The following is a 26,758-nucleotide window of genomic DNA, read 5'->3' on the forward strand; positions in this document are numbered from 1 at the left end:
TCCCCCCAGACCAAATAAAATAGTATAAAAAGGTCATGCTTTAATTTGAGGTGTTCAGTAAAGTTGCTTCAAATGTATTAATAGTTTCTGAGTAGTAGTAGGGATGATAACACCCACTTAGAAATGGAAGCCTTTCATGGTGCCTTCTTTGTATATCACATCATGGAAATACAAGGTTAGTTTCAAGAATAAAAAGCACATACTGACTGACTCTAAATGTTTTATGAGCAGATCAATTTTCTCTAGCCCCTCTGAGTGCACGTGCAGAAGGTTGTGTGGTGCTGCCTGCCTGTTGGATCCTTATTAAAGGACTTTTGTGGTTTTACTTGAAAAAGCTTATTTGTGTGCCGTGAGGTTTTCTTAATGCCTGGCTAGGTCCTCTGAGTGAATCACATGATGGTTGTCAGTGGAATCCAGAACCTCCCCACGTGGTATTGAAGCCCCTTTTCTTTTTATTTATTTACTTATTTATTTTTGTTATTTTGTTATCACTAATCTACAATTACATGAAGAACATTATGTTTACTAGGGTCCCCCCTTCACCAAGTCGTCCCCCCCGACAAACCCCATTACAGTCACTGTCCATCACCGTAGTAAGATGCTGTAGACTCACTACTTGTCTTCTCTGTGTTGCACATCCCTCCCCATGCCCCCCCATATTATACATGCTAATCGTAATACCCCCTTTCTTTTTCCCCGCCCTTAGCCCTCCCTTCCCTCCCATTCTCCCCAGTCCCTTTCCCTTTGGTAGCTGTTAGTCCATTCTTGGGTTCTGTGATTCTGCTGCTGTTTTGTTCCTTCGGTTTTTCTTTGTTCTTATACTCCACATATGAGTGAAATCATTTGGTACTTGTCTTTCTCCACTGGCTTATTTCAATGAGCATAATACCCTCTAGCTCCATCCATGTTGTTGCAAATGGTAGGATTTGTTTTCTTCTTATGGCTGAATAATATTCCATTGTGTATATGTACCACATCATCTTTATCCATTCATCTACTGATGGACACTTAGGTTGTGAAGCCCCTTTTCTTAAAGTGAAGGATGAAACTCTACGTATCCTTCACATAGAGTTGTGTGTCCCCAAGGTCACTGAGTAAGAGACCGGGAGCTGAGGTCAGTATTGGCAAGCTGGGTGACACTTCACACCATTTTCTTCTGTTCTGGAGTATAGCACTGAAGACCTCTCTTTTTGTTTATAAAAGCGCATGACTATGCTTCAGGGTAACAATACAGCTTTTATACCTGACTTTCTTATATCAAGTTAATGATTCTTTATGTTGCTTTTCAATTTAAAGTGTATTGAGGTGAAAAGTTTATTTTGTCAGAAGTATTAACCTTTTTGTCAATAATGCAACACCTATGTGTCTTAATTGCTTCATTCTTTGCCCACCTCCTTTCACTGCAAGCAGCTTAATAGCTGCAGAGCAGTCATTTTCCCTTTTAATTCTGCATTTCTGAATCCTTTCAGTTTCATGAATTGAGGGTGAAGTATGGAAATACTTTTCATGAAATCTTGCCTGTATATATATCATTTGGTATCCTTTTCCCCTCAGCCCCAGACATTGTATTAAAATAGGCCTCTTATTATAATGAACTTGCTGCAATAAGGTAGTATCTTTTTCATTGCCTTGTGAATTAAGAAACAAAAAGTCAATGTAACTGCTGTACTTTAGAGCTGGATTATCATTGCTTATAGCGCTACTACAATACCCCCCTCCACCCTAGTATTTCCTATTATCCAGGACTTCATAGGGTATGGATTTATTGGCTTGAAATGTGGACTTTTACTGCAAATTGAATGATCTGCCTTACAATTTTTATTCAGTGGTGTCCTGATAATGTGCAGGAAAGTGGCCTTGAAGGCTCTGTAAGGAGCATTTGAATTAAACACTGACCTTATGTAATCTACCTGTGACATCTTGGGTATTTTCTCAGTGCCTCTGTATAACACTGTGGACTGAACTTCTTGCAGATAGCAAATTAATTGAAGCCTCAGTTTCCTAGGATTGTAGGATGTCTGCATGAAAATGGTCATTGTGTTTTAGTTAAAATATTATAGGGGGAAAATAAGTCACACGTGCAGGCTCTGAGCTGCTGAGAGCACAGCCGGCCTCCCAATGCCTCACCCACCTCTCCCTGCACTGCACTTTGAGCTCCGCAGTCCAGGAGGATGGCTAGGACAAGGCAGGGATGAAGTACTGCCTTGGGGGAATGCTGACCTTGGATTCCAGAAGAATTTTCTAAGCATTGAGCTTGGTCTTCTCACATTTTTCAAAGATCTGTAAGGCCAGATGCATGAGGCTGTGTGAGACAGAAGTGTCTGGCATGCACCATTTTAACACTTTATCCCCAAACAGCATTTTTGGCTGAATTTAACCACCTAGTCAAATTTTGGGATGGTCAAGTGAAGGCAGTAGCTGAACCCTGTTCTCAAGGAGCATCAGGATTCTTTTCTCCGGGCACACTGGTAGTAGTGACTAAGGGAGCACGCTGCCCAACCTGGGCCCTGCTTCAGGGGAGTGCAGGCCCTCCTTTTCCCTCATCAGTGGAGCTGACAGACTAATGTCTAGCCTTACTGATAGATAATTCAGGCAGGTAGATAGAAATAGGGAACTTTTTAGGTGGCCCATGATACCAGGTGAAGGAAATGATTACTGTATCCTCTGGGTGGTGATCTGCAAATGAAAGCCTTTTAAACAATACCAGAGCCAAACTGTTTAGTTTGTAATGTTTTAGTAAATTCATTCTTTCTAATCCTATTATTAGAAATGCTTATAAAATATAACCTGTCTCTCCCTAAAATTAGACTTGATGTGGCTTATTTTGAATAAAAACATAAAAAATAAGGTAAATGTAGAAAATCAGGATCTAGGAAAATAATTTTAATTTATTATTAACATTTTTATTAATAACAACATTAATGATTATACTATTTCATATAATTATATATTTTATATAATTTACTAGTATTAATAATAATGTTGCCTGAGTTTGGATTTGACACTGCACTTCCTGGTAGCAAGGAGGAAAGGGTGGAACACAATCTGTGTAGTTCTTATCTTCAGAATGGAGGAAGGATGACCATTTTTTTATGGGAAATAAACCTATCCTAAAAATAAAATGTAAAAAGAATCTTTATGTGGGGCTTTTATATAAGGGGTAGCAAATAGAGTTAAATAGATTAAATAGAGTTCTCAACATTGTAATACCTAATACAGCAACAAATTCCACATGGTTTTTTTCTTGTAAGTTCCCTTTAAAAAGGCAAAGTCATAACATGCCATTGCCACTGCGTTAGGATCCATACAGCTGTGATCTGGTGAGCGGCTAAGCCAGCATGTGTCCTTCAGCCCCCGTGTGACAGTACCAGGGGGACAGAGGGGCTGTGAGTCAGTCATGTGCTTCCCTCTCATAGTCCCAGTAGAGCTTTCTCCTCTTTTTTAAAATAGTGTTCAACTTTATGTTTTAAGTGTATCTTGTAAAGAGCGTATCTTTAGTTACTGTTACCCAGTTTAGCAGGGTTTTTTTCCTGTTAAAGAGTTTAGTACATGTATATGCATTACTGTTAATACACGTGGATTCATTTTTACCATTGCATGTTGTCCTTTCTCCTTAACCCTCTGCTTCCATCCCTCCTGCTCTATTTCTGACTCTCCATCCTCTTTGAATTGAGTTGTCCCCCCTCTTTCTGTTTTCTGCCCCCTCTTTTTGTTTGGAAGTCATCCACTCTTTTATTAGTAGTAATTCTGTATATATTAGCAAATATGCATGTTTAACTCAGAGGTTGAAATAAACTAATAAGTTTTCATCCTTCTGAAACAATATAAATATTTAACTTCAGGTATTCTCAAACTTAAATATTATTGTTATATCCAGTGTTTGGTTCTTTTAATTTTTAGTCCTGTAAGTTAGACACTATTGGAATTGCTTTCTTCACTTTTTCAGCTTTGCTTAAATTTCACCTGATGGCAAATTTTCATTGCTTCCCATTTCTCCTTGTATATTAAAACAACCTTCTGAGATTACTTCCCTTCTTCCTGAAGCATATTTGTTATAAACTCCTTGAGATGGTGGAGGGAAAATCTGTCTAGAGTAATGATCTTCGGTTGTTTGTGTTTTTGTCTTACTGTCTCATTGTTTCCTGATTCTTAAAAATAATTTCACTGGATGTATAGCCCTAGGATGTTTTTTCCCCCCCACCTTCCAGTGATTTGAAGATGGTATTTGCCTGTCTCTGGTTTCCATTATTGCTTTTGAGAAGTCAACAGACTTACTGAGTTTCTTTGTAGATAATTTGTATTGACTTCCTAGCTGTTTTAAAAGTCTTGTCTTTGTTGTTCTAAAGCTTTGCTGCAGCGTGTTGGGTTTTTTTATTCCTTTTTATTTATTCTGCTTAGAAATTGTCTTCCAAATCTGAGATCCATATTTCTTCCACCTTGAAAATTTTTCATCCATTATCTCTTTCAGTATCACCTTCCCACCATTCTCTCTCTTTCCTTTTGAAATTCTTCTTAGTTGAATAGTAGACTTTTTCAGCCTACTTGCGTATCACTTAATTTCTTTCATGGTTTCCATGAAAATTTCTTGTTTTTTTAAAATAATTTCTTCAGTTTGACTAAATAGGCTAGTAATTTTCTTTTCAGCCATGTTTTGTTGATATTTTAAATTTCTAGAAGTTGTAGAAGTTATTAATGTTCTCGAAGTTGGGTTATCTGTACTTTGTATACTTAATTTCTGCTACTATAAGAAACATTTTTAAATACTCCATTTTTGGTTTGAGTATCTGCCATAAATACAGATCTGGCTGTGCAGTTAGTTCTTTTCCTTACTTTTTCCCAGGGTGGCTTATTTCCTGCATTTTTTTTTTATTGTGAATTCACATTACTGGCATTTTGAAAATGAGAATTCTTTGAGACCTGGGTTCAGATTACCTTCCATTTGAGAAGATTTCCATTTATATTTGCTTCTGCCAGTTGTTTAGGAATACCAACCACTAACACCCGAATTTCTATGCCTAAACCCCATTGGACAACCAGCTTTTGGTTAGAACTGGGGGTAAGGAGGTCTTTGCTTCTACTTGAGTGAATGTTTAGAGCTTACACGGGCAAGTAGCCTACTACTTTCCTCTTGCTTAATCCATTCAGTCACTAAAGATGTTGTCTTTTGGTTGTGCTCGCTTTGTACAGAGTCTCTTACCTGAGATTCACCTTGTGAGGGCCCTGGTGTTGGCCAATTAAAACCCAAGTTCTGATCACAGAATGCTACACCCCCTGACTCCCAAGCCCACATAAACACTGTTTTCAGTGCTTTGTGTACATCTCTGAATTTCCGCTTTCTCATCTCTAGACTCTATAATTTCCCTTAATTACTCACCTGGTTAGCTTGCCTTTTTTTTTAAACAGCGTTATTAAGATGTAATTTATATACCGTAAAATTCATTCATTTTTTTTTTTTTGAGAGGGCATATCTTATATTTATTGATCAAATGGTTGTTAACAACAATAAAATTCTGTATAGGGGACTCAATGCACAATCATTAATCAACCCCAAGCCTAATTCTCAACAGTCTCCAATCTTGTAAGTATAATGAACAAGTTCTTACATGGTGAACAAATTCTTACATAGTGAATAAGTTCTTACATGGTGAACAGTGCAAGGGCAGCCATCACAGAAACTTTCGGTTTTGATAACGCATTATGAACCATAAACAATCAGGTCAAATATGAATATTCGTTTGATTTTTATACTTGATTTATATGTGGATCCCACATTTCTCCCTTTATTATTATTATTATTATTATTGTTTTTAATAAAATGCTGAAGTGGTAGGTAGATGTAAGATAAAGGTAGAAAACTTAGTTTAGTGTTGTAAGAGAGCAAATGTAGATGATCAGGTGTGTGCCTGTAGACTATGTGTTAATCCAAGCTAGACCAGGGCAAGAAAACATCCACGGATGCAGAAGATTTCTCTCAAAACAGGGGGGGAGAGGTTCTAAGCCTCACCTCTGTTGATCCCCAATTTCTCACCTGATGGCCCCCCTGCGACTGTGCCTGTCTTAGGTTGTTCCTCCCTTGAGGAATCTTACCCGTCTCTGGCTAACCAGTCATCTTCCGGGGCCATACAGGGAGATGTAAAGTTGGTAAGTGAGAGAGAAGCCATATTGTTTGAAAAGGTTAGCTTTTTACTTCTATGCAGATTTATGCCCTGTTGCTTCTATGCCCAGCATTTGTCTTGAGGTATCTTTAGCACTTGGAGGAATTATGATACTCGGTAAATTCGATATGAGGCACGAATTCTATTTAAGGGTTGTAATTAGGAAGGAAAATTCATTCATTTTAAGTATACAATTTGCAGAGCTAATGCAACCATTACCACAATCTGGTTTGGAACTTTTCTTAATCATCCTTGCATTTTTCATGTCTTGGTAAGATATCTTGTTCCTCCTAATAGGACAGTCAGCACCCTTCCTTGGAAATTGGAAAGATAGAGGCTTAACCTCTGTTCTATCACCATTTCCCCTGTGGGTTTAAGAGTAATTGTTAGAAACTTCTTGAGAGGTTCTCACATGTATATGATGTGCAGTTTGGACTTCTCACTTAATCTATGACAAGTTTGGAAAAGTTGAGTTACTGTTATTTTGGGCTTTTTGAGAGTTTCAGACTCAACTGTTTTAAAGAGGAAAACTCAGATGGTAGCTTGACTCAAGTGATGACAAGTGATGGAGGTTTTGAGCTTCAACCTGATGGCCTGCTGCTTGGGCCTGGTGTCACTACTTGGCCTAAAAGCTCCTGCTTCCACCATGTTTTCCTTACTTGTTTGACTCCCACAAAATGGGTATAGGCTGCTAGGAGAGTAGGTCATTAATTTATTACCCAGAACAAAAGGAAGTCTTTCATGGTCTTCCTGCAGAGGTTCCTGTGTATGGGGCAGTGGAGCAGTTACTAAGGGCAATGGGAAACAGCTTGTGTTTGACTTAAACAGATTTTAACACATGTACAGTAGAGGAAAAACTGTCATAATGGGATATTTTTCCACGACAGAACTTCTTAAGTTTCTAAGTAAAGTAAATCTAGTGTGAAGTGTAAAGGTAGAGCTTTCCTAAATGTCTGAAAAGTTGTCTTTTCTGTTGTTGACAGATGTCATCTGTTCATCTGACACAGACAGCCTGGCTGTGACAAGCTTTTCCTCTGTAGCAGATTGTTACTGGGCTACTGCTGAAACCAGCAAAAACCCAGGGATGTTTTTTTTGTTTTGTTTTGTTTTTTTTCTTTTAGGGATGTTTTTTATCAGGGAGCTGGAAGTTCTCTAAAATGTTCTGCTCTTCTGCAAGGTCCAAACTTATACCTGTTTGGCAGAAATAGTGCAGAAGAGGCCTTAATGAATTCAAAGCTAGTGGTCATAGTGTCTGTCTTAGCCCACCTCTTGGATTAGCAGGAATACAAGATATTTAAATTGTTAATACACAAGTTACTGTGGTAGCAAAGATATAATCATTTATTCCCAGAATAAATCTAGAGATACAATTTATCACTCTACAAGTCTCTGCTCTGCAAGGTTCTCTGGAAGTTAGCTGTTTCAAGTGTTTTAAATCCAAACTTCAGAATCTTCTTTGTTCTCAACATTAACTGCTAGCCCAGATTTCTGGAGTCCCAGAAGGAGGCATTTAGGAAGCACACTCCCACCCCCACTTTCACTGTAGTGGAGCCTGGCACTAGTATATGAGGTTAGCTTCTTGGAGAGCTGTGGTCAAGATGTTGCATTTACACATTTGTCATTGTGAGAAGTCAGTAGCTCCGTCCCTGGAGAGTGATTCATCGAAGCTCATTCATCTGGAGAAGACCATCAGTGGCAGGTGCCCACTTCCTCCTCCCAGGCCAGCACGGTGGCCTCCTGAAATAAGCAGTGTACCCTTGTACAACACTACTGCTTCAACAGTACATCAAGATATGTTTTTTTTTAATATCAAGTATTCTTTTATTTTTTTATTTTTATTATTATTATTTTTTTTTGGAGAGGGCATCTCTCATATTTATTGATCAAATGGTTGTTAACAACAATAAAATTCTGTATAGGGGACTCAATGCACAATCATTAATCAACCCCAAGCCTAATTCTCAACAGTCTCCAATCTTCTGAAGCATAAGGGACAAGTTCTTACATGGTGAACAGTGCAAGGACAGTCATCACAGAAACTTTCGGTTTTGATCACACATCATGAACTATAAACAATCAAGTCAGATATGATTATTCGTTTGATTTTTATACTTGATTTATATGTGAATCCCACATTTCACCATTATTATTATTATTATTATTATTATTATTATTATTATTATTATTATTTTAATAAAATGCTGAAGTGGTAGGTAGATGCAAGATAAAGGTAGAAAACATAATTTAGTGCTGTAAGAGGGCAAATGTAGATGATCAGGTCTGTGCCTATAGACTAAGTAGTAATCCAAGCTAGACAAGGGCAACAAAACATCCACGGATGCAGAAGATTTCTCTCAAAGTGGGGGGGAGGGGTAAGGTTCTAAGCCTCACCTCTGTTGATCCCCAATTTCTCACCTGTTGGTCCCCCTGTGACTGTGCCTATCTTAGGTTGTTCCTCCCTTGAGGAATCTTACCCGTCTCTGGCTAACCAGTCATCTTCCGGGGCCATACAGGGAAATGTAAAGTTGATAAGTGAGAGAGAAGCAATATTGTTTGAAAAGGTTAGCTTTTTACTTCTTTGCAGATTTATGCCCTGTTGCTTCTATGCCCAGCATTTGTCTTGAGGTATCTTTACCACTTGGAAGAATTATGATACTCGGTAATTTCGATATGAAGCACGAATTCTACTTAAGGGTTGTAATTAGGAAGGAAGAAGAAAAGCTATAGAAGTAGCAGGCGGAAGAAAACATGGGAAGATTGATTATTTCTTTGACATATCTTCTTGTAGAGTAACATAAGCATGTATAGGTTTTAAACTACTAATTAAATTACGTACACACATTAACATAATAGGAATACAGCTAAATAACAAAAGCAGACCTACAATTACCAGCCATATCCAGTGAAACCAAGAAAACCAGTTAGGCACCCTAGGCATTTGTGAAAACTTATCAATGATATGATGGATATTGTCTAGCTGAATTTGAATAGTTTGAGAAAAAGCAGACAAATTAAAACAACACATTCCTGGGAACTGTTCACATCCCATATGTTCTTTTAACACTAGATAGTCTATAGTTGCATGATTTTGGAGCACTGCAACTTGCACTTCTCCCAATTCTCGGTTGAGTTCTGACAGTATAGATCCAGTCAAATTTGTTGTTTTCCTGTATGCACAGGCCAGCTTAGATATCTCCTTCTTCATTCCAATGGCAAGTCCAGGAACCGGTGGGATGAATGCAGCTACGACTGCAACAGCGCCAGGATCTTTGTTGAAGTTTCTTGATGATCATCTTCTGGAATGACTCTTCCAAAGAATGTTGATGTTGGAAGTTCTTCTTCATATCGTATCTTAATTCGTTTTCTGGGTAGCCAAATTAGGCTTTGATCCTCTGTATAAACACAAACAAATCCTTTGCCCATACTTTGATATGCCCTTTATACCATTGTGAAGAACCTATTGGAGATCACCATACAGGAACTGCTTTTTTTTTTTTTAAGAGAAAGGAATATTATCAGAAAAATGTACTTCCATAGCTGATCATCTGACACCCTTTAAATGATCAAAATTAAGGATATGTAAAGCATGCATTAATTGTTGATCTGCAGTTAGTTTTATCCTATCAGGGAGTAATCCCCCTTTTCTTTCTTTTTTTTTTTTTTGTTATCATTAATCTACAATTACATGAAGAATATTATGTTTAATAGACTCTACCCTATACCAGGTCCCCCCCACAAACCCCTTTACAGTCACTGTCCATCAGCATAGCAAAATGTGTAGAATCACTACTTGTCTTCTCTGTGTTGTACAGCCCTCCCCTTTCTCCCCCCACCCATTATGCATGCTAATCATAATACCCCCATTCTTCTTCCCCCGCATTATCCCTCCCTACCCACCCATCCTCCCCAGTCCCTTTCCTTTTGGTACCTGTTAGTCCATTCTTGGGTTCTGTGATTCTGCTGCTGTTTTGTTCCTTCGGTTTTTCTTTGTTCTTATACTCCACAGATGAGTGAAATTATTTGGTATTTCTTTTTCTCCGCTTGGCTTATTTCACTGAGCATAATACACTCTAGCTCCATCCATGTTGTTGCAAATGGTAGGATTTGTTTTCTTCCTATGGCTGAATAATATTCCATTGTGTATATGTACCACTTCTTCTTTATCCATTCATCTACTGATGGACACTTAGGTTGCTTCCAATTCTTGGCTATTGTGAATAGTGCTGCGATAAACATAGGGGTGCACTGGTCTTTCTCATACTTGATTGCTGCATTCTTAGGGTAAATTCCTAGGAGTGCAATTCCTGGGTCAAATGATAAGTCTGTTTTGAGCATTTTGATGTATTTCCATACTGCTTTCCACAATGGTTGAACTAATTTACATTCCCACCAGCAGTGTAGGAGGGTTCCCCTTTCTCCACAGCCTCGCCAACATTTGTTGTTGTTTGTCTTTTGGATGGTGGTGATCCTTACTGGTGTGAGGTGATACCTCATTGTGGTTTTAATTTGCATTTCTCTGATAACTAGCGATGTGGAGCATCTTTTCATGTGTCTGTTGGCCATCTGAATTTCTTTTTTGGAGAACTGTCTGTTCAGTTCCTCTGCCCATTTTTTAATTGGATTATTTGTTTTTTGTTTGTTGAGGTGGGTGAGCTCTTTATATATTTTGGATGTCAAGCCTTTATTGGATCTGTCATTTACAAATATATTCTCCCATACTGTAGGGCACCTTTTTGTTCTATTGATGGTGTCTTTTGCTGTACAGAAGCTTTTCAGGTTAATATAGTCCCACTTACTCATTTTTGCTGTTGTTTTCCTTGCCCAGGGAGATATGTTCAAGAAGAGGTCACTCATGTTTATGTCTAAGAGGTTTTCGCCTATGTTTTTTCCTAAGAGTTTTATGATTTCATGACTTACATTCAGGTCTTTGATCCATTTTGAATTTACTTTTGTGTATGGGGTTAGACAATGGTCCAGTTTCATTCTCCTACATGGAGCTGTCCAGTTTTGCCAGCACCATCTGTTGAAGAGACTCTCATTTCCCCATTGTATGTCCATGGCTACTTTATCAAATATTAATTGACCATATATGTTTGGGTTAATGTCTGGAGTCTCTAATCTGTTCCACTGGTCTGTGGCTCTGTTCTTGTGCCAGTACCAAATTGTCTTGATTACTATGGCTTTGTAGTAGAGCTTGAAGTTTGGGAGTGAGATCCCCCCTACTTTATTCTTCTTTCTCAGGATTGCTTTGGCTATTCGGGGTCTTTGGTGTTTCCATATGAATTTTTGAACTATTTGTTCCAGTTCGTTGAAGAATGTTGCTGGTAATTTGATAGGGATTGCATCAAATCTGTATATTGCTTTGGGCAGGATGGCCATTTTGACGATATTAATTCTTCCTAGCCATGAGCATGGGATGAGTTTCCATTTGTTAGTGTCCCCTTTAATTTCTCTTAAGAGTGACTTGTAGTAGTTTTCAGGGTATAGGTCTTTCACTTTTTTTGTTAGGTTTATTCCTAGGTATTTTATTCTTTTTGATGCAATTGTGAATGGAGTTGTTTTCCTGATTTCTCTTTCTATTGGTTCATTGTTAGTGTATAGGAAAGCCACAGATTTCTGTGTGTTAATTTTGTATCCTGCAACTTTGCTGTATTCCGATATCAGTTCTAGTAGTTTTGGAGTGGAGTCTTTAGGGTTTTTTATGTACAATATCATGTCATCTGCAAATAGTGACAGTTTAACTTCTTCTTTACCAATCTGGATTCCTTGTATTTCTTTGTTTTGTCTAATTGCTGTGGCTAGGACCTCCAGTACCATGTTAAATAACAGTGGGGAGAGTGGGCATCCCTGAGTTGTTCCCAGTCTCAGGGGAAAAGCTTTCAGCTTCTCGCTGTTCAGTATGATGTTGGCTGTGGGTTTATCATAGATGGCCTTTATTATGTTGAGGTACTTGCCCTCTATACACATTTTGCTGAGAGTTTTTATCATGAATGGATGTTGAATTTTGTCAAATGCTTTTTCAGCATCTATGGAGATGATCATGTGGTTTTTATCCTTTTTGTTGATGTGGTGGAGGATGTTGATGGATTTTCGAATGTTGTACCATCCTTGCATCCCTGGGATGAATCCCACTTGGTCGTTGTATATGATCCTTTTGATATATTTTTGAACTCAGTTTGCTAATATTTTATTGAGTATTTTTGCATCTACATTCATCAGGGATATTGGTCTGTAATATTCTTTTTTGGTGGGGTCTTTGCCTGGTTTTGGTATTAAGGTGATGTTGGCTTCATAGAATGCGTTTGGGAGTATTCCCTCCTATTCTATTTTTTGGAAAACTTTAAGGAGAATGGGTATTATGTCTTCTTTGTATGTCTGATAAAATTCCGAAGTAAATCCGTCTGGCTCAGGGGTTTTGTTCTTGGGTAGTTTTTTGATTACCGTTTCAATTTCTTTGCTTGTAATTGGTTTGTTTAACCTTTGTGTTTCTTCCTTGTTCAGTCTTCGAAGGTTGTATTTTTCTAGGAAGTTGTCCATTTCTTCTAGGTTTTCCAGCTTGTTAGCATATAAGTTTTCATAGTAGTCTTTAATAATTCTTTGTATTTCTGTGGAGTCTGTCGTGATTTTTCCATTCTCATTTCTGATTCTGTTGATGTGTGGTGATTCTCTTTTTCTCTTAATAAGTTTGGCTAGAGGCTTATCTATTTTGTTTATTTTCTGAAAGAACCAGCTTTTGGTTTCATTGATTTTTTTTCTATTGTTTTATTCTTCTCAATTTTGTTTATTTCTTCTCTGATCTTTATTATGTCCTGCCTTCTGCTGACTTTAGGCCTCATTTGTTCTTCTTTTTCCAGTTTCGATAATTGTGATGTTAGACTATTCATTTGGGATTGTTCTTCCTTCTTTAAGTGTGCCTGGATCACTATATACTTTCCTCTTAAGACTGCTTTCGCTGCGTCCCACAGAAGTTGGGGCTTTGTGTTGTTGTCGTCATTTGTTTCCATATATTCCTTGATCTCTATTTTAATTTGTTCATTGATCCATTGATTATTTAGGAGCATGTTGTTAAGCCTCCATGTGTTTGTGAGCCTTTTTGTTTTCTTTGTGGAATTTATTTCTAGTTTTATACCTTTGTGTGGTCTGAAAAGTTGGTTGGTAGAATTTCAATATTTTGGAATTTACTGAGGCTCTTTTTGTGAGCTAGTATGTGGTCTGTTCTGGAGAATGTTCCTCGTGCACTTGAGAAGAATGTATATCCTGTTGCTTTTGGATGTAGAGTTCTATAGATGTCTATTAGGTCCATCTGTTCTAGTGTGTTCTTCAGTGCGTCTGTGTCCTTACTTATTTTCTGCCCAGTGGATCTATCCTTTCGGGTGAGTGGCATGTTGAAGTCTCCTAAAATGAATGCATTGCGTTCTATTTCCCCCTTTAGTTCTGTTAGTATTTGTTTCACATATGCTGGTGCTCCTGTGTTGGGTGCATATATATTTAGAATGGTTATATCCTCTTGTTGGACTGAGCCCTTTATCATTGTGTAGTGTCCTTCTTTATCTCTTGTTACTTTCTTTGTTTTGAAGTCTATTTTGTCTGATATTAGTACTGCAACCCCTGCTTTCTTCTCTCTGTTGTTTGCCTGAAATATGTTCTTCCATCCCTTGACTTTTAGTCTGTACATGTCTTTGGGTTTGAGGTGAGTTTCTTGTAAGCAGCATATAGATGGGTCTTGCTTTTTTATCCATTCTATTACTCTGTGTCTTTTGATTGGTGCATTCAGTTCATTTACATTTAGGGTGACTATTGAAAGATATGTACTGATTGCTGTTGCAGGCTTTAGATTCATGGTTACCAGAGGTTCAAGGTTAGCCTGTTTAGTATCTTACTGCCTAACTTAGCTCGCTTACTGAGCTGTTATATACACTGTCTGGAGATTCTTTTCTTCTCTCCCTTCTTATTCCTCCTCCTCCATTCTTTCTATGTTGGTTGTTTTATTCTGTGCCCTTTCGTTTTTCCTTTAACTGCTTTTAGTGGGTAGTTGATTTTATTTTTTTGCCTTTAGTTAGTATTTGGTTGATCTGCTTTCTTTGCTGTGATTTTATTTTCTCTGGTGACATCTGTTTAGTTTTAGGAGTTCTCCCGTCTAGAACACTCCCTCTAAAATACCCTGTAGAGGTGGTTTGTGGGAGGGAAATTCCGTCAACTTTTGCTAGTCTGGGAATTGTTTAATCCCTCCATCATACTTAAATGATCATCTTGCTGGATACAGTATCCTTGGCTCAAGGTCCTTCTGTTTCATTGCATTAAATATATCATGCCATTCTCTTCTGGCCTGTAAGGTTTCTGTTGAGAAGTCTGATGATAGCCTGATGGGTTTTCCTTTATAGGTGACCTTTTCCTCTCTAGCTGCCTTTAAAACTCTGTCCTTGTCCTTGATCTTTGCCATTTTAATTATTATGTGTCTTGGTGTTTTCCTCCTTGGGTCCTTTCTGTTGGGAGTTCTTTGTGTTTCCGTGGTGTGTTCGATTATTTCCTCCTCCAGTTTAGGGAAGTTTTCAGCAATTATTTCTTCAAAGACACTTTCTATCCCTTTGTCTCTCTTCTTCTTCTGGTACCCCTATAATAAGGATATTGTTCCTTTTGGATTGGTCACACAGTTCTCTTCGTATTGTTTCATTCGTGGAGATCCTTTTATCTCTCTCTATGTCAGCTTCTATGCATTCCTGTTCTCTGGTTTCTATTCCATCAGTGGCCTCTTGCATCTTATCCATTTTGCTCATAAATCCTTCCAGAGTTTGTTTCATTTCTGTAATCTCCTTCCGGGCGTCTGTGATCTCCCTCCGGACTTCATCCCATTTCTCTTGCGTATTTTTCTGCATCTCTGTCAGCATGTTTATGATTCTTATTTTGAATTCTTTTTCAGGAAGACTGGTTAGGTCTGTCTCCTTCTCTGGTGTTGTCTCTGTGATCTTTGTCTGCCTGTAGCTTTGCCTTTTCATGGTGATAGGAATAGTCTGCAGAACTGGGACGAGTGACGGCTGGAAGGACTTCCTTTCTTGTTGGTTTGTGGCCCTCCTCTCCTGGGAGAACAGCGGCCTCTAGTGGCTTGTGCTGCGCAGCTGCGCGCAGACAGGGCTTCTGCTTCCTGCCCGGCTGCTGTGGAGTTAATCTCCGCTGTTGCTGTGGGCGTGGCTTGCCTCAGGGAGCCGCTCCGATATGGTGGAGCCGTGTTGGAGGGGGAGCAGCCAGGAGGCTATTTATCTTCGTGAGGGGCCTCGGTGCTCCCTGCTGCCCTGGGGGTTAGGGTGCCCAGAGTTCCCCTGAATCCCTGCTGCTGAACTAAGTATCCCAGGGCTTCGATCCGTTTTTGGAGTCCCTGTCCCTTTAAGACTAACAAAAAGCACTCACACACACACAAAAAAAGCCACTCGGTTTTCTTTGTCCCCTGGGCGCCGACCTCAGGGACCCGCTCACCAGTCCTGCTGCCCTGTTTTCCTAGCATCCAGGGCCCCCTGGGTACGCACTGTGTCTGCACTCTGGCCCGGATGGCTGGGGCTGGGTGTTCGGCAGCCCTGGGCTCCGTCTCCCTCCCGCTCTGCCTGCTCTTCTCCCGCCGGGAGCTGGGGGGAGGGGCGCTCGGCTCCCGCGGGGCCGGGGCTTGTATCTTACCCCCTTCGCGAGGCGCTGGGTTCTCTCAGGTGCGGATGTGGTCTGGATATTGTCCTGTGTCCTCTGGTCTTTATTCTAGGAAGGGTTGTCTTTGTTATATTTTCATAGATACATTTGGTTTTGGGAGGAGATTTCCACTGCTCTACTCACGCCACCATCTTCGCCCCCAGTATGTTTTAATGTAAGGAATAAGCCTCCCATAACCTTTTTTTGTTAGGATTTATATCAGGAAATAGGACAGAAGGTTGATAGAAGTCAGCCATTTGGCCTTAGCCACACACTGCTCTCCTGTGTGTGATAAGTAGTAGATGATAACTTTTTGCAGATTCATATAATTGGGAGGCTATAATATGAAATAAAATTGTACTAGTAGTGACCCAATAGAGCAGAAGGCAGAAACATAGTGACAGATCTTCCCAAATCCAACATAGCTGGCCTCCCTAATGGTAGGGTGGGCAGGGCTGTTGGTATTATGCTAACCTCCCCAGGGATCTCTGTTAGTCCCCATACTGCTACTTTAGTAATCAACCTCAGATTTTGTATTTGTTTTTCAAAATGCCTTCTCAAGGAAATGAAGCATAGCAGTTGTAGAATCATGAATGTGTCTAATTTAAGCTTCTTCAGTGTAGTATAAAATGTATATATGAGGGTTGACTTTTTTTTTTTTTAACTTTATATTCTAATTATTCAGCCATAAGAAGAAAACAAATGCTACCATTTTCAACAACACGGACAGAGCTAGAGGGTATTATGCTCAGTGAAATAAGCCAGGCGGAGAAAGACAAGTACCAAACGATTTCACTCATCTGTGGAGTATAAGAACAAAGCAAAAACTGAAGGAACCAAACAGCAGCAGACTCACAGAACCCAAGAATGGACTAACAGTTACCAAAGGGAAAGGGACCGGGGAGGGTGAGTAGGAAGGGAGGGAGAAGGGGATTAAGGGGCATTATGATTAGCACACGTAATATAGGGGGGCACAGGGAAGGCAGGGTAGCACAGCTAAGACAAGTAGTGACTGTAGTATCTTACTACGCTGATGGACAGTGACTGTTGTGGGATATGTGGTGGGGACTTGACAATAGAAGGGAATGTAGTAACCACAATGTTGCTCATGTGAAACTTGTGCATAAGATTATATATCAATGATACCTTAATTTAAAAAAAGGTTTATATTCTACAAAATGTAGCTTATTAGTTCATATTTTGTTGTAATTCTTAAACAAACAGAAATCTACAGTCAGTTCCATAGATGTCATCATGAAGAGAAGTGTCTGTTTGTCCAGGTCTACTTGACATTAGAAAGTGGGATTACAGTCTTCAGGGAGTATAAATGTGCTTCTTTATGTGATTGTGGAGGCCCCTGAATATTAAAGATCTGACTTAATTTTCAGTTTTCTTACATTTTATGTTTAAATTGTGTGTTAGTTCTTTTGTTTCTCCTTGTGATTAGGCATTGCAGGATTCTGGTTGTTAGCAGTCTTACAGAAGCTGATAATCCCTAACTGTTACACTGCAAACAACAGCCATAATAGTATGTAATTTTTCTTGTGCCTTTATGTGCTTACGTTGGGTGGAGGAGTGAAAATCAAAGGTTATTGCCATTGCCCTTGTTTACTCTGGCATTTAAATTCTCAGAAAGTACCTCTGATATTCAACTGCCTACGCCTCTATCATTCATAACTCAATTTGCAACTGGGGGAAGGATGTGTCTCAGCACTGTGTATTCATTTGGTATGTGGTACTGCTAATGGAATTGGCAAGCCTATTCATTTACAAACATGGATAAGCGATCACATCCCTAGCAGTCGCCAAAGAGCTACATTTTCAGCACAACTAGGGCTTCAGCAGAGGACGTATGATGCCACTTGGAAAGATTGTTTCTGTCTACATGAGCAGTATCACCGAGACGGTTGGCTGGGAGGGTAAAGATTTTAGTTCAAATGAAGCAGCATTATTCAGGAAAGAGTCCAGTTGTCGTTCCTTTGGAGAGCCCATCTGAAGGATGGTTTTGCTCTTAACTGTGGGATGTCATCCTTGTTTCTTTTCCATTTTGAATGAGGATGGCCTCAGATCCATCTTGGTGGTGTCTTAATGCTGGTTTTTTATTTGACAGATAGTCTTGTGTTCAAATAAAACACATCTTGGCTTAAAGTAAGCATCCACCTACCTGTCAAATAAGAACAGCAACTCAGAATTTCCATTTCCTTTCTTCAGGAACAACTGCAATATACGTTTTTATTTGAGGATACCAACAGTTCTTTCCCAGGGCCCTTAGTTCCTTAGCTTTGCCCACAGTACTGCACACCAGGAGAACCTCTTTCTGAAGTTACTGCTCTCAGGCTGGTTAGGAGCCCCTGTAAAGCCTATGAGTTGCAGACCCTAGGGTCTTCCCGATTTCTGTCACCAGCTTCAGTGGAACCTGTCTTAATAAGAAGGCATAATTTCCTTAACATGGAGCTAAAAAACTTATCTTCATGGCATGTAATCAGTCAGTGAGAGGTAAAATAACATTGGTACTTTTGACATTTATTCTGGAAAGGTCACAGTGGGGGTTGGCATATGTTTGTTTTTTCTTGCAGTCAAAAGAGAAAAGTCTTCAACGATCTTTTTATGATGTTCCTCCTTTAGGTTGCCAACTTGGCCTGTTCCATCTCAAATAATGAAGAAGGTGTAAAGCTTGTTCGAATGTCTGCGAGCCAGCTAGAGGCCCTCTGCCCCCAGGTAAAGTACCACCAAATTGGATTTTGCTTAGGGTGACAAGAGGTTTATTTTCTTACTTATGTTTTTAGAATTTTAGATGGGGTCTTAGAGACAAAACATTGATCCAGATTCCACTTAGCTTGAAAAACTTAAACTTCAAGAGTCATTTCCTCAGGGTTATGTGTGTTATTCTCCCCTGCCCTTCATTAAAAATGTGTAGAGCCCTCCACTGCTGCCACATGGAGGGTGGGCAGTGACCACACTGTACTGTTTGCCGCCTCCTTGAGAGAGGGCCATCTGCAACACTGGGCAGTCCTGAAATACAGCAGTTACCCTGCAGGCCTAAAACAGTAACTACCTGCCTATGCGCCATCGTGAAGCCTGGTGTTTGGGTCTGTTTTGGAGGGAACAAGATTCAAAAGCTAGAACCCCTTCTTTGTGAAGTCCTAAAGCAGCCTTACGGTACAGGTATTAATAAGGCAGTTCAGCCAGCTACTGAAGTGAAAGCTTGAGAACTTTTCTGCATTTATAGCGGCATATTGGGAAACTGGCTAGGGTAAGTGCCTGGGAGTCTAGAAAGACTGAAGTATGAGGACGAACGGCAGTGTTGTTAAGTGCGCATGTGTTGCCTGCCTTTGTGAGGGAATCTGGACCCGTCTGTGTGGCCAGAAGCTCCTTGCTGGTCACAGGGGTTTCTGAGCCGTATAAGTGCTGTCTCGGTGGAATAGGCCGCCCTCGGATTTTCCCAAGTAAGGAATGCTCCTGGGCACACCCTGAGGATTTACCTTTGCCACTCTGAATGTCCGGCCAGATGGCAGTTGCAACAAATAAAAGGGGAATAAAGTAGAGGAACTGAATAAAAGGATGGCGGTCACAGGAGGGAAGTTTCTAGTTATCTCCACAACCACTTATAAAATATACTGTGACCAGTAATTTGGCTCTGATATAAGTAATTCCTGACACGCAAGATAGGCGACCAGAGTAAGTAAAGTCCGGTTATATAATCTGGTACACAGGTTAGGTGGGGCGTTTGTTCTCATTCTGAACCATGTGATTAGTTTGCCAGTGAGAATTGCTTTGTCTAAATACTAGTGTGATGGGCCAGTTGCCCACATTATGTGATGCCCCAGCTTTAATCAGTCGTGAGATATGCTAGTGATTGGTGACTGTACAGAATAAAAAACACAGTGGATGGGATTACCTCCAGAACATTCAAGGATGACCAAGTTGTATAAAATAAATTTAGAGTAGATTTCTAAAAATGTGGTGTTCTTTCCTCAGATTTGCCATTTTACCCTGTCAATGCTTTGTTTTTAATGTCTTTGATTCTCCATTTGGTTTTGAAATTCTAGAAAAGTACAGTGCTTTTACATGTTGGTTGAAACAGATGGTAACATACACTGACCACACCTACCAAGAGTATTTATATATGTGATCTTAAAGCCTAGGGGGAAAAAACCACATGGAGAGTCTAATAGGCCCTAAAGAGAATCATGGTGTGCACCGATCATATGTGGCTGGACCATGGCGCACACGTTTGAGTTTGCCATCAGCAAGCAGCATCTCTCTATCTCATTTGTAGTTTTATTTCTCCTCCTAAACAGACCTCGGGAAGTAAGCTTTGACAGTGTCCACACCACACTCAGCAGTGACTGTTCTCCCAGGTTCTCACCTAGGCTCATTCCTGCCCCTGCTCACAAACAGGGCGGCAGGTTCGGTGGCAGCTGGAGTACATCGGGCATTTGCAGGCATGCATGGCAAATTGGGCGTTATGCACCGTTTCTAAAGGAGGCACCTGCGGCTTCACTCCAGCCCATCACTGCTAGATCCTTCCATAATTTCTAAGAGAAGTTAGCAGTTCAATTTTTTCTGTCAAGTCTCAAATTTAAATGATTGGTAACCAATGTACAGTTTTGAAATTCTTTGAAGATAAGCCAGGCTCTCCTTGGAGCTGCAGCTGGCCTACCCTGGCCCATGTGCTCTATGCTCAGAGGACCTCTCCTTACTCTTACTCTGAGGCTTCTGTCAGCGTCTGTCCACAGAATGGAGTCTGTTGTGTTTTTCCAGGCTATTTTGGTGCCTCACACCATTTCTGAGGGGAGAGATGAAAGATGGAACCTCTAAAGAAGTTTTCTACCTCATTTTTAAGTTCACCCAATAGCAGATTAACTTTTGGAAATGGAAAATTCTGTTACAAAGTACTAATTTTTCAGCAAGTAAGTGACTGTACCTTCAAATATTTGAGAGATTAAAGTTGAATTAAAAAGGAAGTAAGCTGAAAGTAACCATTTTGTTGCTTGGGGAAAAAAGCCCCACATTCTTGGTGATTTGCTGCTGTTAACAGTGAGTGAGAAGGGATGTAGGTCTGTCCTGATATGACTTCCTCCTCGGAGGTGGCACTGTCTCACTCCGTTCATCAGAAAAGAGACCCGCTCCATCTGAGCAGAGGGCCCCAGCCTCACACACTTACAAGGGGAAACAAACTGTTTGGGGGAAGACCTGAATCTGTACCCCACATATCCCCAACATTGTCTTGTTTGTGGATGTTCCCACATCTTAGTCCATGTTAGCTGCTTCAGATATTTCAGTTTTTCAACTTGTTTGGTGCTGGCCCAGGAGTAAAGGAAAAAGAAAAAGAAAACCCGGCCAACGGCAGGTTTATGACAGTTAAGTCTTTAAAATTGAAGGAGGGCACTTTGGAGATGATCTCACTTAATATTTTATTTTTCTTAGTTCATTTCTGAGAATGAGCATTGTACTTTTAAATTAATACAAATTTGGCATTTTTATAATTTCATATAGCCTGGTTTAATGCATGGCCTTTCTTGGAAATCTATACAAGGGTGAATTACATATTGAAGCCACTACTTATCTACATTTCTCTTTTTGTACTTCTCACTAACTAAATTGGGAAATAACTTACGAAATTGTCAATTCTTTCTCCCTCCTTAGATTTATCTTCCAGATTGCTGCTGCTTCCATTGTGCTTGTGGGAATACTAATCATTTTCGTGGTTAGCCCAGACAGGCCTGGCCTGTAGGTGGTGAGAAAGTACGTAGCTCTTAAAGAGCAGCCAAGGCCTACCAGCCAGGGCACCTGCCTCCTCAGCTCTCTCTCATCTCTCACTTCACAATCGGAAGACCATCGGCCTTTGACTCACCTCTCTTTTCCACTTCTGATCCTCTGTAACCTTTCCTACAAAGCAGTTTTGTAGAAATGGTCAAAGGAGATGCTTCTGACTAAAAGTTTCTCCCAGCATTTTCTGTATCTCCCTTCCTTCCTGTCCACCCCCTCTGATGGGTGGGCAGATAGCAAGCCCCCCAGAGGTAGCGCAGTCTCCTTGGGAGGCTCGCATGTTGGTATCGGTCTGTTTTGTTTTCTTAAAATCTGGTTTCCATATCATAGAAGTTGGAAAGCTTTTCCTTCTCCTTCCTAGAAAAGTGTATAATTGGTATTAGTCCTTTAAATGTTTGGGAGAATTTACCGATAAAGCCATCTGGACTGGAGATTTCTTTGTGGGAAGGTTTTTAACAATGAATTTAAATTCTTTAATAGAAATCAGGAATTTAGCTGTTTATTCTTGAGTGAGCTTTGGTAATTTGTATTTCACCAGTTGCTACTCTATTGTCTTCCTTCTACTTGCTTTGGGTTTAATTTGCCCTTCTTTTTCAAGTTTCTAAAGTTAGAAGCTTTTGGATCATTGAGTTGAGACCTTCTTTTCCAGCATAACACTTAAACATTTAATGATACAAATTTCTCTCAAAGCACTGCATTAGCTTCTCCCACAAATGTTGGTGTGTGTGTTAAATAGTATGGTTGGGATGGTTGAGAGAGACCTCACAGAGAAAGTGATGTATTAACAGAGACCTAAAGATGGCAGAGCAAACCATGGAGGGTGTCTGAGGAGAGAGAACTCTAGGCAGAGGGAATAACAGATGCAGAGGCTTTGAGGAAGACTGTCATATGTCTAACAGGAGTTTGGGTGGTGGAGGGACGTGCTAATAAGGCTTTTGTCTTTTTACGCTGAGTGGCATGGGAAGCCAGTGAAGGTTTTTGAATACTGGATTGACACGATCTAATTTACGTTTTTAACAAGGTCTCTCTGACTTCTGTGAGGAAGTACAGCAGCAGAGAAAACCCTCAGGCAGCTGTGATAGGCAGAATAAACCACACATCACACCCCTTCCATGTCCATTTCCTAATTCCTAAAACCTGTGATTATTTCTTTGAGAGAAATTAATTTACGAGACAAAAGGGAGTTTGCAGAGGTGAATAAACTAAGGATCTTCAGATGGTTAGATTATCCTAGATTATCCAGATGGGTCCCAGTATAATCACAAGGGGCCTTTCCTTATATGAGGAAGGTAGGGGAGTCAGAGTCCAAGAAGTGGATGTGATAGAAATAGGAGTTGGAGTGATGTGACCACGTAGCTGCAGAGTGTGGGCAGCCTCTGGAGTGGGAAAAGCCAAGGACTGGATTCTCTCCTAGTCTCTAAAATAAATAGTTGTGCTGGCACTTTGATTTCAGCTCTCTAAGACCCATTTTAGACTTCTGACCTCCAGAGCTGCAAGGTAATATATTTGTGTTGTTTTAATCATGACAGTGTTTGTGGTAATGTTACAGCAGCAAAAGGAAACCAAAACAGAGGTGCTGATACTAATTCTGGCAAGAGTACCATGGTTGTTGTGAGCACTGGCTAGAGTCTGGATGTATTTTGAAGGTAGGATTTACTGAAAGATTAGATGTGAGTTGGAGGGGAAAGAGAAGAGGGAAAATTTCAGGGTTCTGAGCCCAATTAGCTGCAGGGATGGAGTTGTCATTTATTTTGACAGGAAAAAGTGGTTTGGAGTAAGAGCTAAGGAGCTCAGTTTTGGACATGTTAATTTTGTGGTACCTATTAGACATGTAAGATACAAAGTCAAGTTCAGGAAAGAGGTTCAGACAAGATGTATAAATGTGATATTCGTTAGCACATGCATAATGCTTAAAGCATGAACCTGGGTGAGGTCCCCAGTGCAGTGAGTGTACCTGAATTACAAGGTCTGGAAACTAAAACTGGGGTTCTCTACCATTTAAGAGTTTGGGCAAAGGAGACTTTGAAGGGTTATTAAGACCAGAAGAACACCAGAAGCCGATTCTTGGAAGGCAAGGAGGAAAGTGTTTCTAGGAAGAGTGATTATTCATGTCAGTGGTTGTAGACTGTGAACTGAAAATTAATCCTTGGATTGAGCAACAAACACAGAGTCACAAGTGACCTTGGACGAAAGAAATTTAGGAGGGAGAGGCTTGGCTGGAGTTAGTTCAAGAAGGGAAAAGGGCATGGAGTGTATATCAAGTTCACAGCTCCATCAAGTTTTACATAAGGATTATGTAGACACTGGGTGGTAGCATGAATAGGAGCCTCTGTAATTAAAAAGAGGTAAAACATTATGTGGCATAGATGGAGATAGTTGGGTAGATGTGGTGATAGGAATCTATAGGCATTCTCTTAGGACTGCATTTATCTTCTCATTAAAATAGGAAGCCAAGTTAGAAGCTGAGAGCGAGGTTGCTGGCAGAGGTGCGCTTAGGTTCAAAGCGGAGTTGTAAAATGATTACTCTTCTAGAGTCTAGTCTGGACAGGAAGAGACTGGCCTAAGGAAGTGTAGTTGCCTTGCTCTCCCCAGCCCTGAGTTCACTGCAGGTTGAGAGATGAAAAATTTTAAAGTGAGACCCATTCAGCATTGTTGGGGGCAGGAAATCATAAGTTTTATTTTGGACATGTTTATTTTGAAATAACCAAGACATCCGAGTGAAGCTGTTGGGTCTATAGCTGGCTGTGAGTTGGGGGCTAGCATGAGTGGTCTAGGTAAGAGATGTGGGAATGGTTGGCAGATGGGTGGTATGTGAAGTCCTGAAGCTCATTGAAATGGCTCACAGGTGGGAGGAGTGTAGAACGAGGAGAGAAGGAGCAGAGGATTGAACCTTGAGGATCTCTAACATTAGAGGAAGAAAAGACAGCAAAAGGGACAGAGAAGAAATAGCCAGAATGGTGGAGAGAAAACAGAATACTTGACAAAATCTAACATCCAGACCTGACAAAAACAGTTTGTCAACTGGGAAGAGAAGAGAATTTCTCAGCCCGATAACATCATACTTAACGGTGAAAAGGCTGAGTACTTTTCCCTCTACCATCAGAAAGGATGTCCTATTCAACACGGTACTGGAGGTTTTAGAAGTTGTCATTCGTGTTGGTAGTGCCTAGTTTTGGACTCTGCAAATTTAGTGAACAAAAATATTAACTTATATGAATTTGCATATCTCTGAGAGAATAAACTTTTCCTGCTCTTTGTTTCCTAGTCATGTGTAGTTCACCTTTGATAAGCTGTGTGTGTCCTTCCCTAATTTTTCTACTGGTATTTTGATGTTCGCCTTACTGATTTACCTAGCACTGTGTTAATTCATCTTTCATATATACTTAAATACACAAATAACATAGTCAGATTTATAAATTGACTTCCTCCATTGTTATTTGGAAATAAAGGAGAGTTTTCTTTTTTTTTTTTTTTTTTAAATAATTATTTTTTATTGAAGGGTAGTTGATGCACAGTATTACATTACATTAGTTTCAAGTGTACAACACAGTGGTAGAACATTTATATACATAATTCGAGGTTCCAGCTATCACCCTACCAAGCTGTTACAATATCTTGACTATATTCCTTATGCTATACATTACATCGCGGTTACTTATTCATTTTACCATTGGAAGTCTGTCCTTTTTTTTTTTTTTTTTTTTTTTTTGTGAGGGCATCTCTCATATTTATTGATCAAATGGTTGTTAACGACAATAAAATTCTGTATAGGAGAGTCAATGCTCAATGCACAATCATTAATCCACCCCAAGCCTAATTTTCGTCAGTCTCCAATCTTTTGAGGCATAACAAACAAGTTCTTACATGTAGAACAAATTCTTACATAATGAATAAGTTACATGGTGAACAGTACAAGGGCAGTCATCACAGAAGCTTTCGGTTTTGCTCATGCATTATGAACTCTAAACAGTCAGTTCAAATATGAATACTCATTTGGTTTTTATACTTGATTTATATGTGGATACCACTTTTCTCTCTTTATTATTATTATTTTTAATAAAATGCTGAAGTGGTAGGTAGATACAAGATAAAGGTAGAAAACATAGTTTAGTGTTGTAAGAGAGCAAATGTAGATGATCAGGTGTGTGCCTGTAGACTATGTGTTAATCCAAGCTAGACCAGGGCAATAAAACATCTACGTATGCAGAAGATTTCTCTCAGAACAGGGGGGGTGAGGTTCTAAGCCTCACCTCGATCCCCAATTTCTCACCTGATGGCCCCCCTGCGACTGTGCCTGTCTTAGGTTGTTCCTCCCTTGAGGAATCTTACCCGTCTCTGGCTAACCAGTCATCTTCCGGGGCCATACAGGGAAATGTAGAGTTGGTAAGTGAGAGAGAAGACTTATTGTTTGAAAAGGTTAGCTTTTTACTTCTTTGCATATTTATGCCCTGTGGCTTCTATGCCCAGCATTTGTCTTGAGGTATCTTTACCACTTGGAGGAGTTATGATACTCGGTAAATTTGATATGAGGCACGAATTCTATTTAAGGGTTGTAATTAGGAAGGAAGAAGAAAAGCTATAGAAGTAGCAGGCGGAAGAAAACATGGGAAGATTGATTATTTCTTTGACATATCTTCTTGTAGAGTAACTTCAGCGTATATAGGTTTTAAGCTACTACTTAAATTGCGCACACACATTAACATAATAGGAGTATAGTTACATAACCAAAGCATATCTGTAATTACCAGCCATCTCCAGTGAAACCAAGAAAACCATTAAGGCACCTTAGGCATTTGTGAAAACTTATCTATGATATGGTGGATATTGTCCAACTGAACTTGAACAGTCTGAGAGAAATCAGACAAATTAAAACAACCCATTCCTGGGGACTGTTCACATGCCATATGTTCTTTTAACAGTAAATAGTCTGTAGTTGTAAGATTTTGGAGCGCTACAATTTGCACTTCTCCAAATTCTTGGTTGAGTTCCAACAGTATAGATCCAGTCCAATTTTGTTGTTTTACTGTATGCACAGGCCAGCTTAGATATCTCCTTCCTCATTCCCATGGCAAGTCCAGGAACTGGTGGGATGAGTGCATCTACAGCTGTAGCAGTGCGTGGATCTTTGTTGGGGTTTTTTGATGATCATCTTCTGGCATGAG

General features: G+C 39.8%; 1 protein-coding gene across 1 annotated transcript in view; it reads left to right on the top strand.

Annotated features, from left to right (window-relative positions):
• The window catches only part of CTNNA1 (catenin alpha 1), a 218,260-nt gene that overhangs the window by 157,896 nt on the left and 33,606 nt on the right, over positions 1-26,758 (top strand). The window contains exon 10 of the mRNA XM_036897096.2: positions 18,450-18,542. Coding sequence (XP_036752991.1) covers positions 18,450-18,542 — 93 coding nt within the window. The remainder of the gene's footprint in view (positions 1-18,449; positions 18,543-26,758) is intronic.

The sequence above is a fragment of the Manis pentadactyla genome, chromosome 13 (genome assembly GCF_030020395.1).
Source record: "Manis pentadactyla isolate mManPen7 chromosome 13, mManPen7.hap1, whole genome shotgun sequence".
Taxonomy (NCBI): Eukaryota; Metazoa; Chordata; class Mammalia; order Pholidota; family Manidae; genus Manis; species Manis pentadactyla.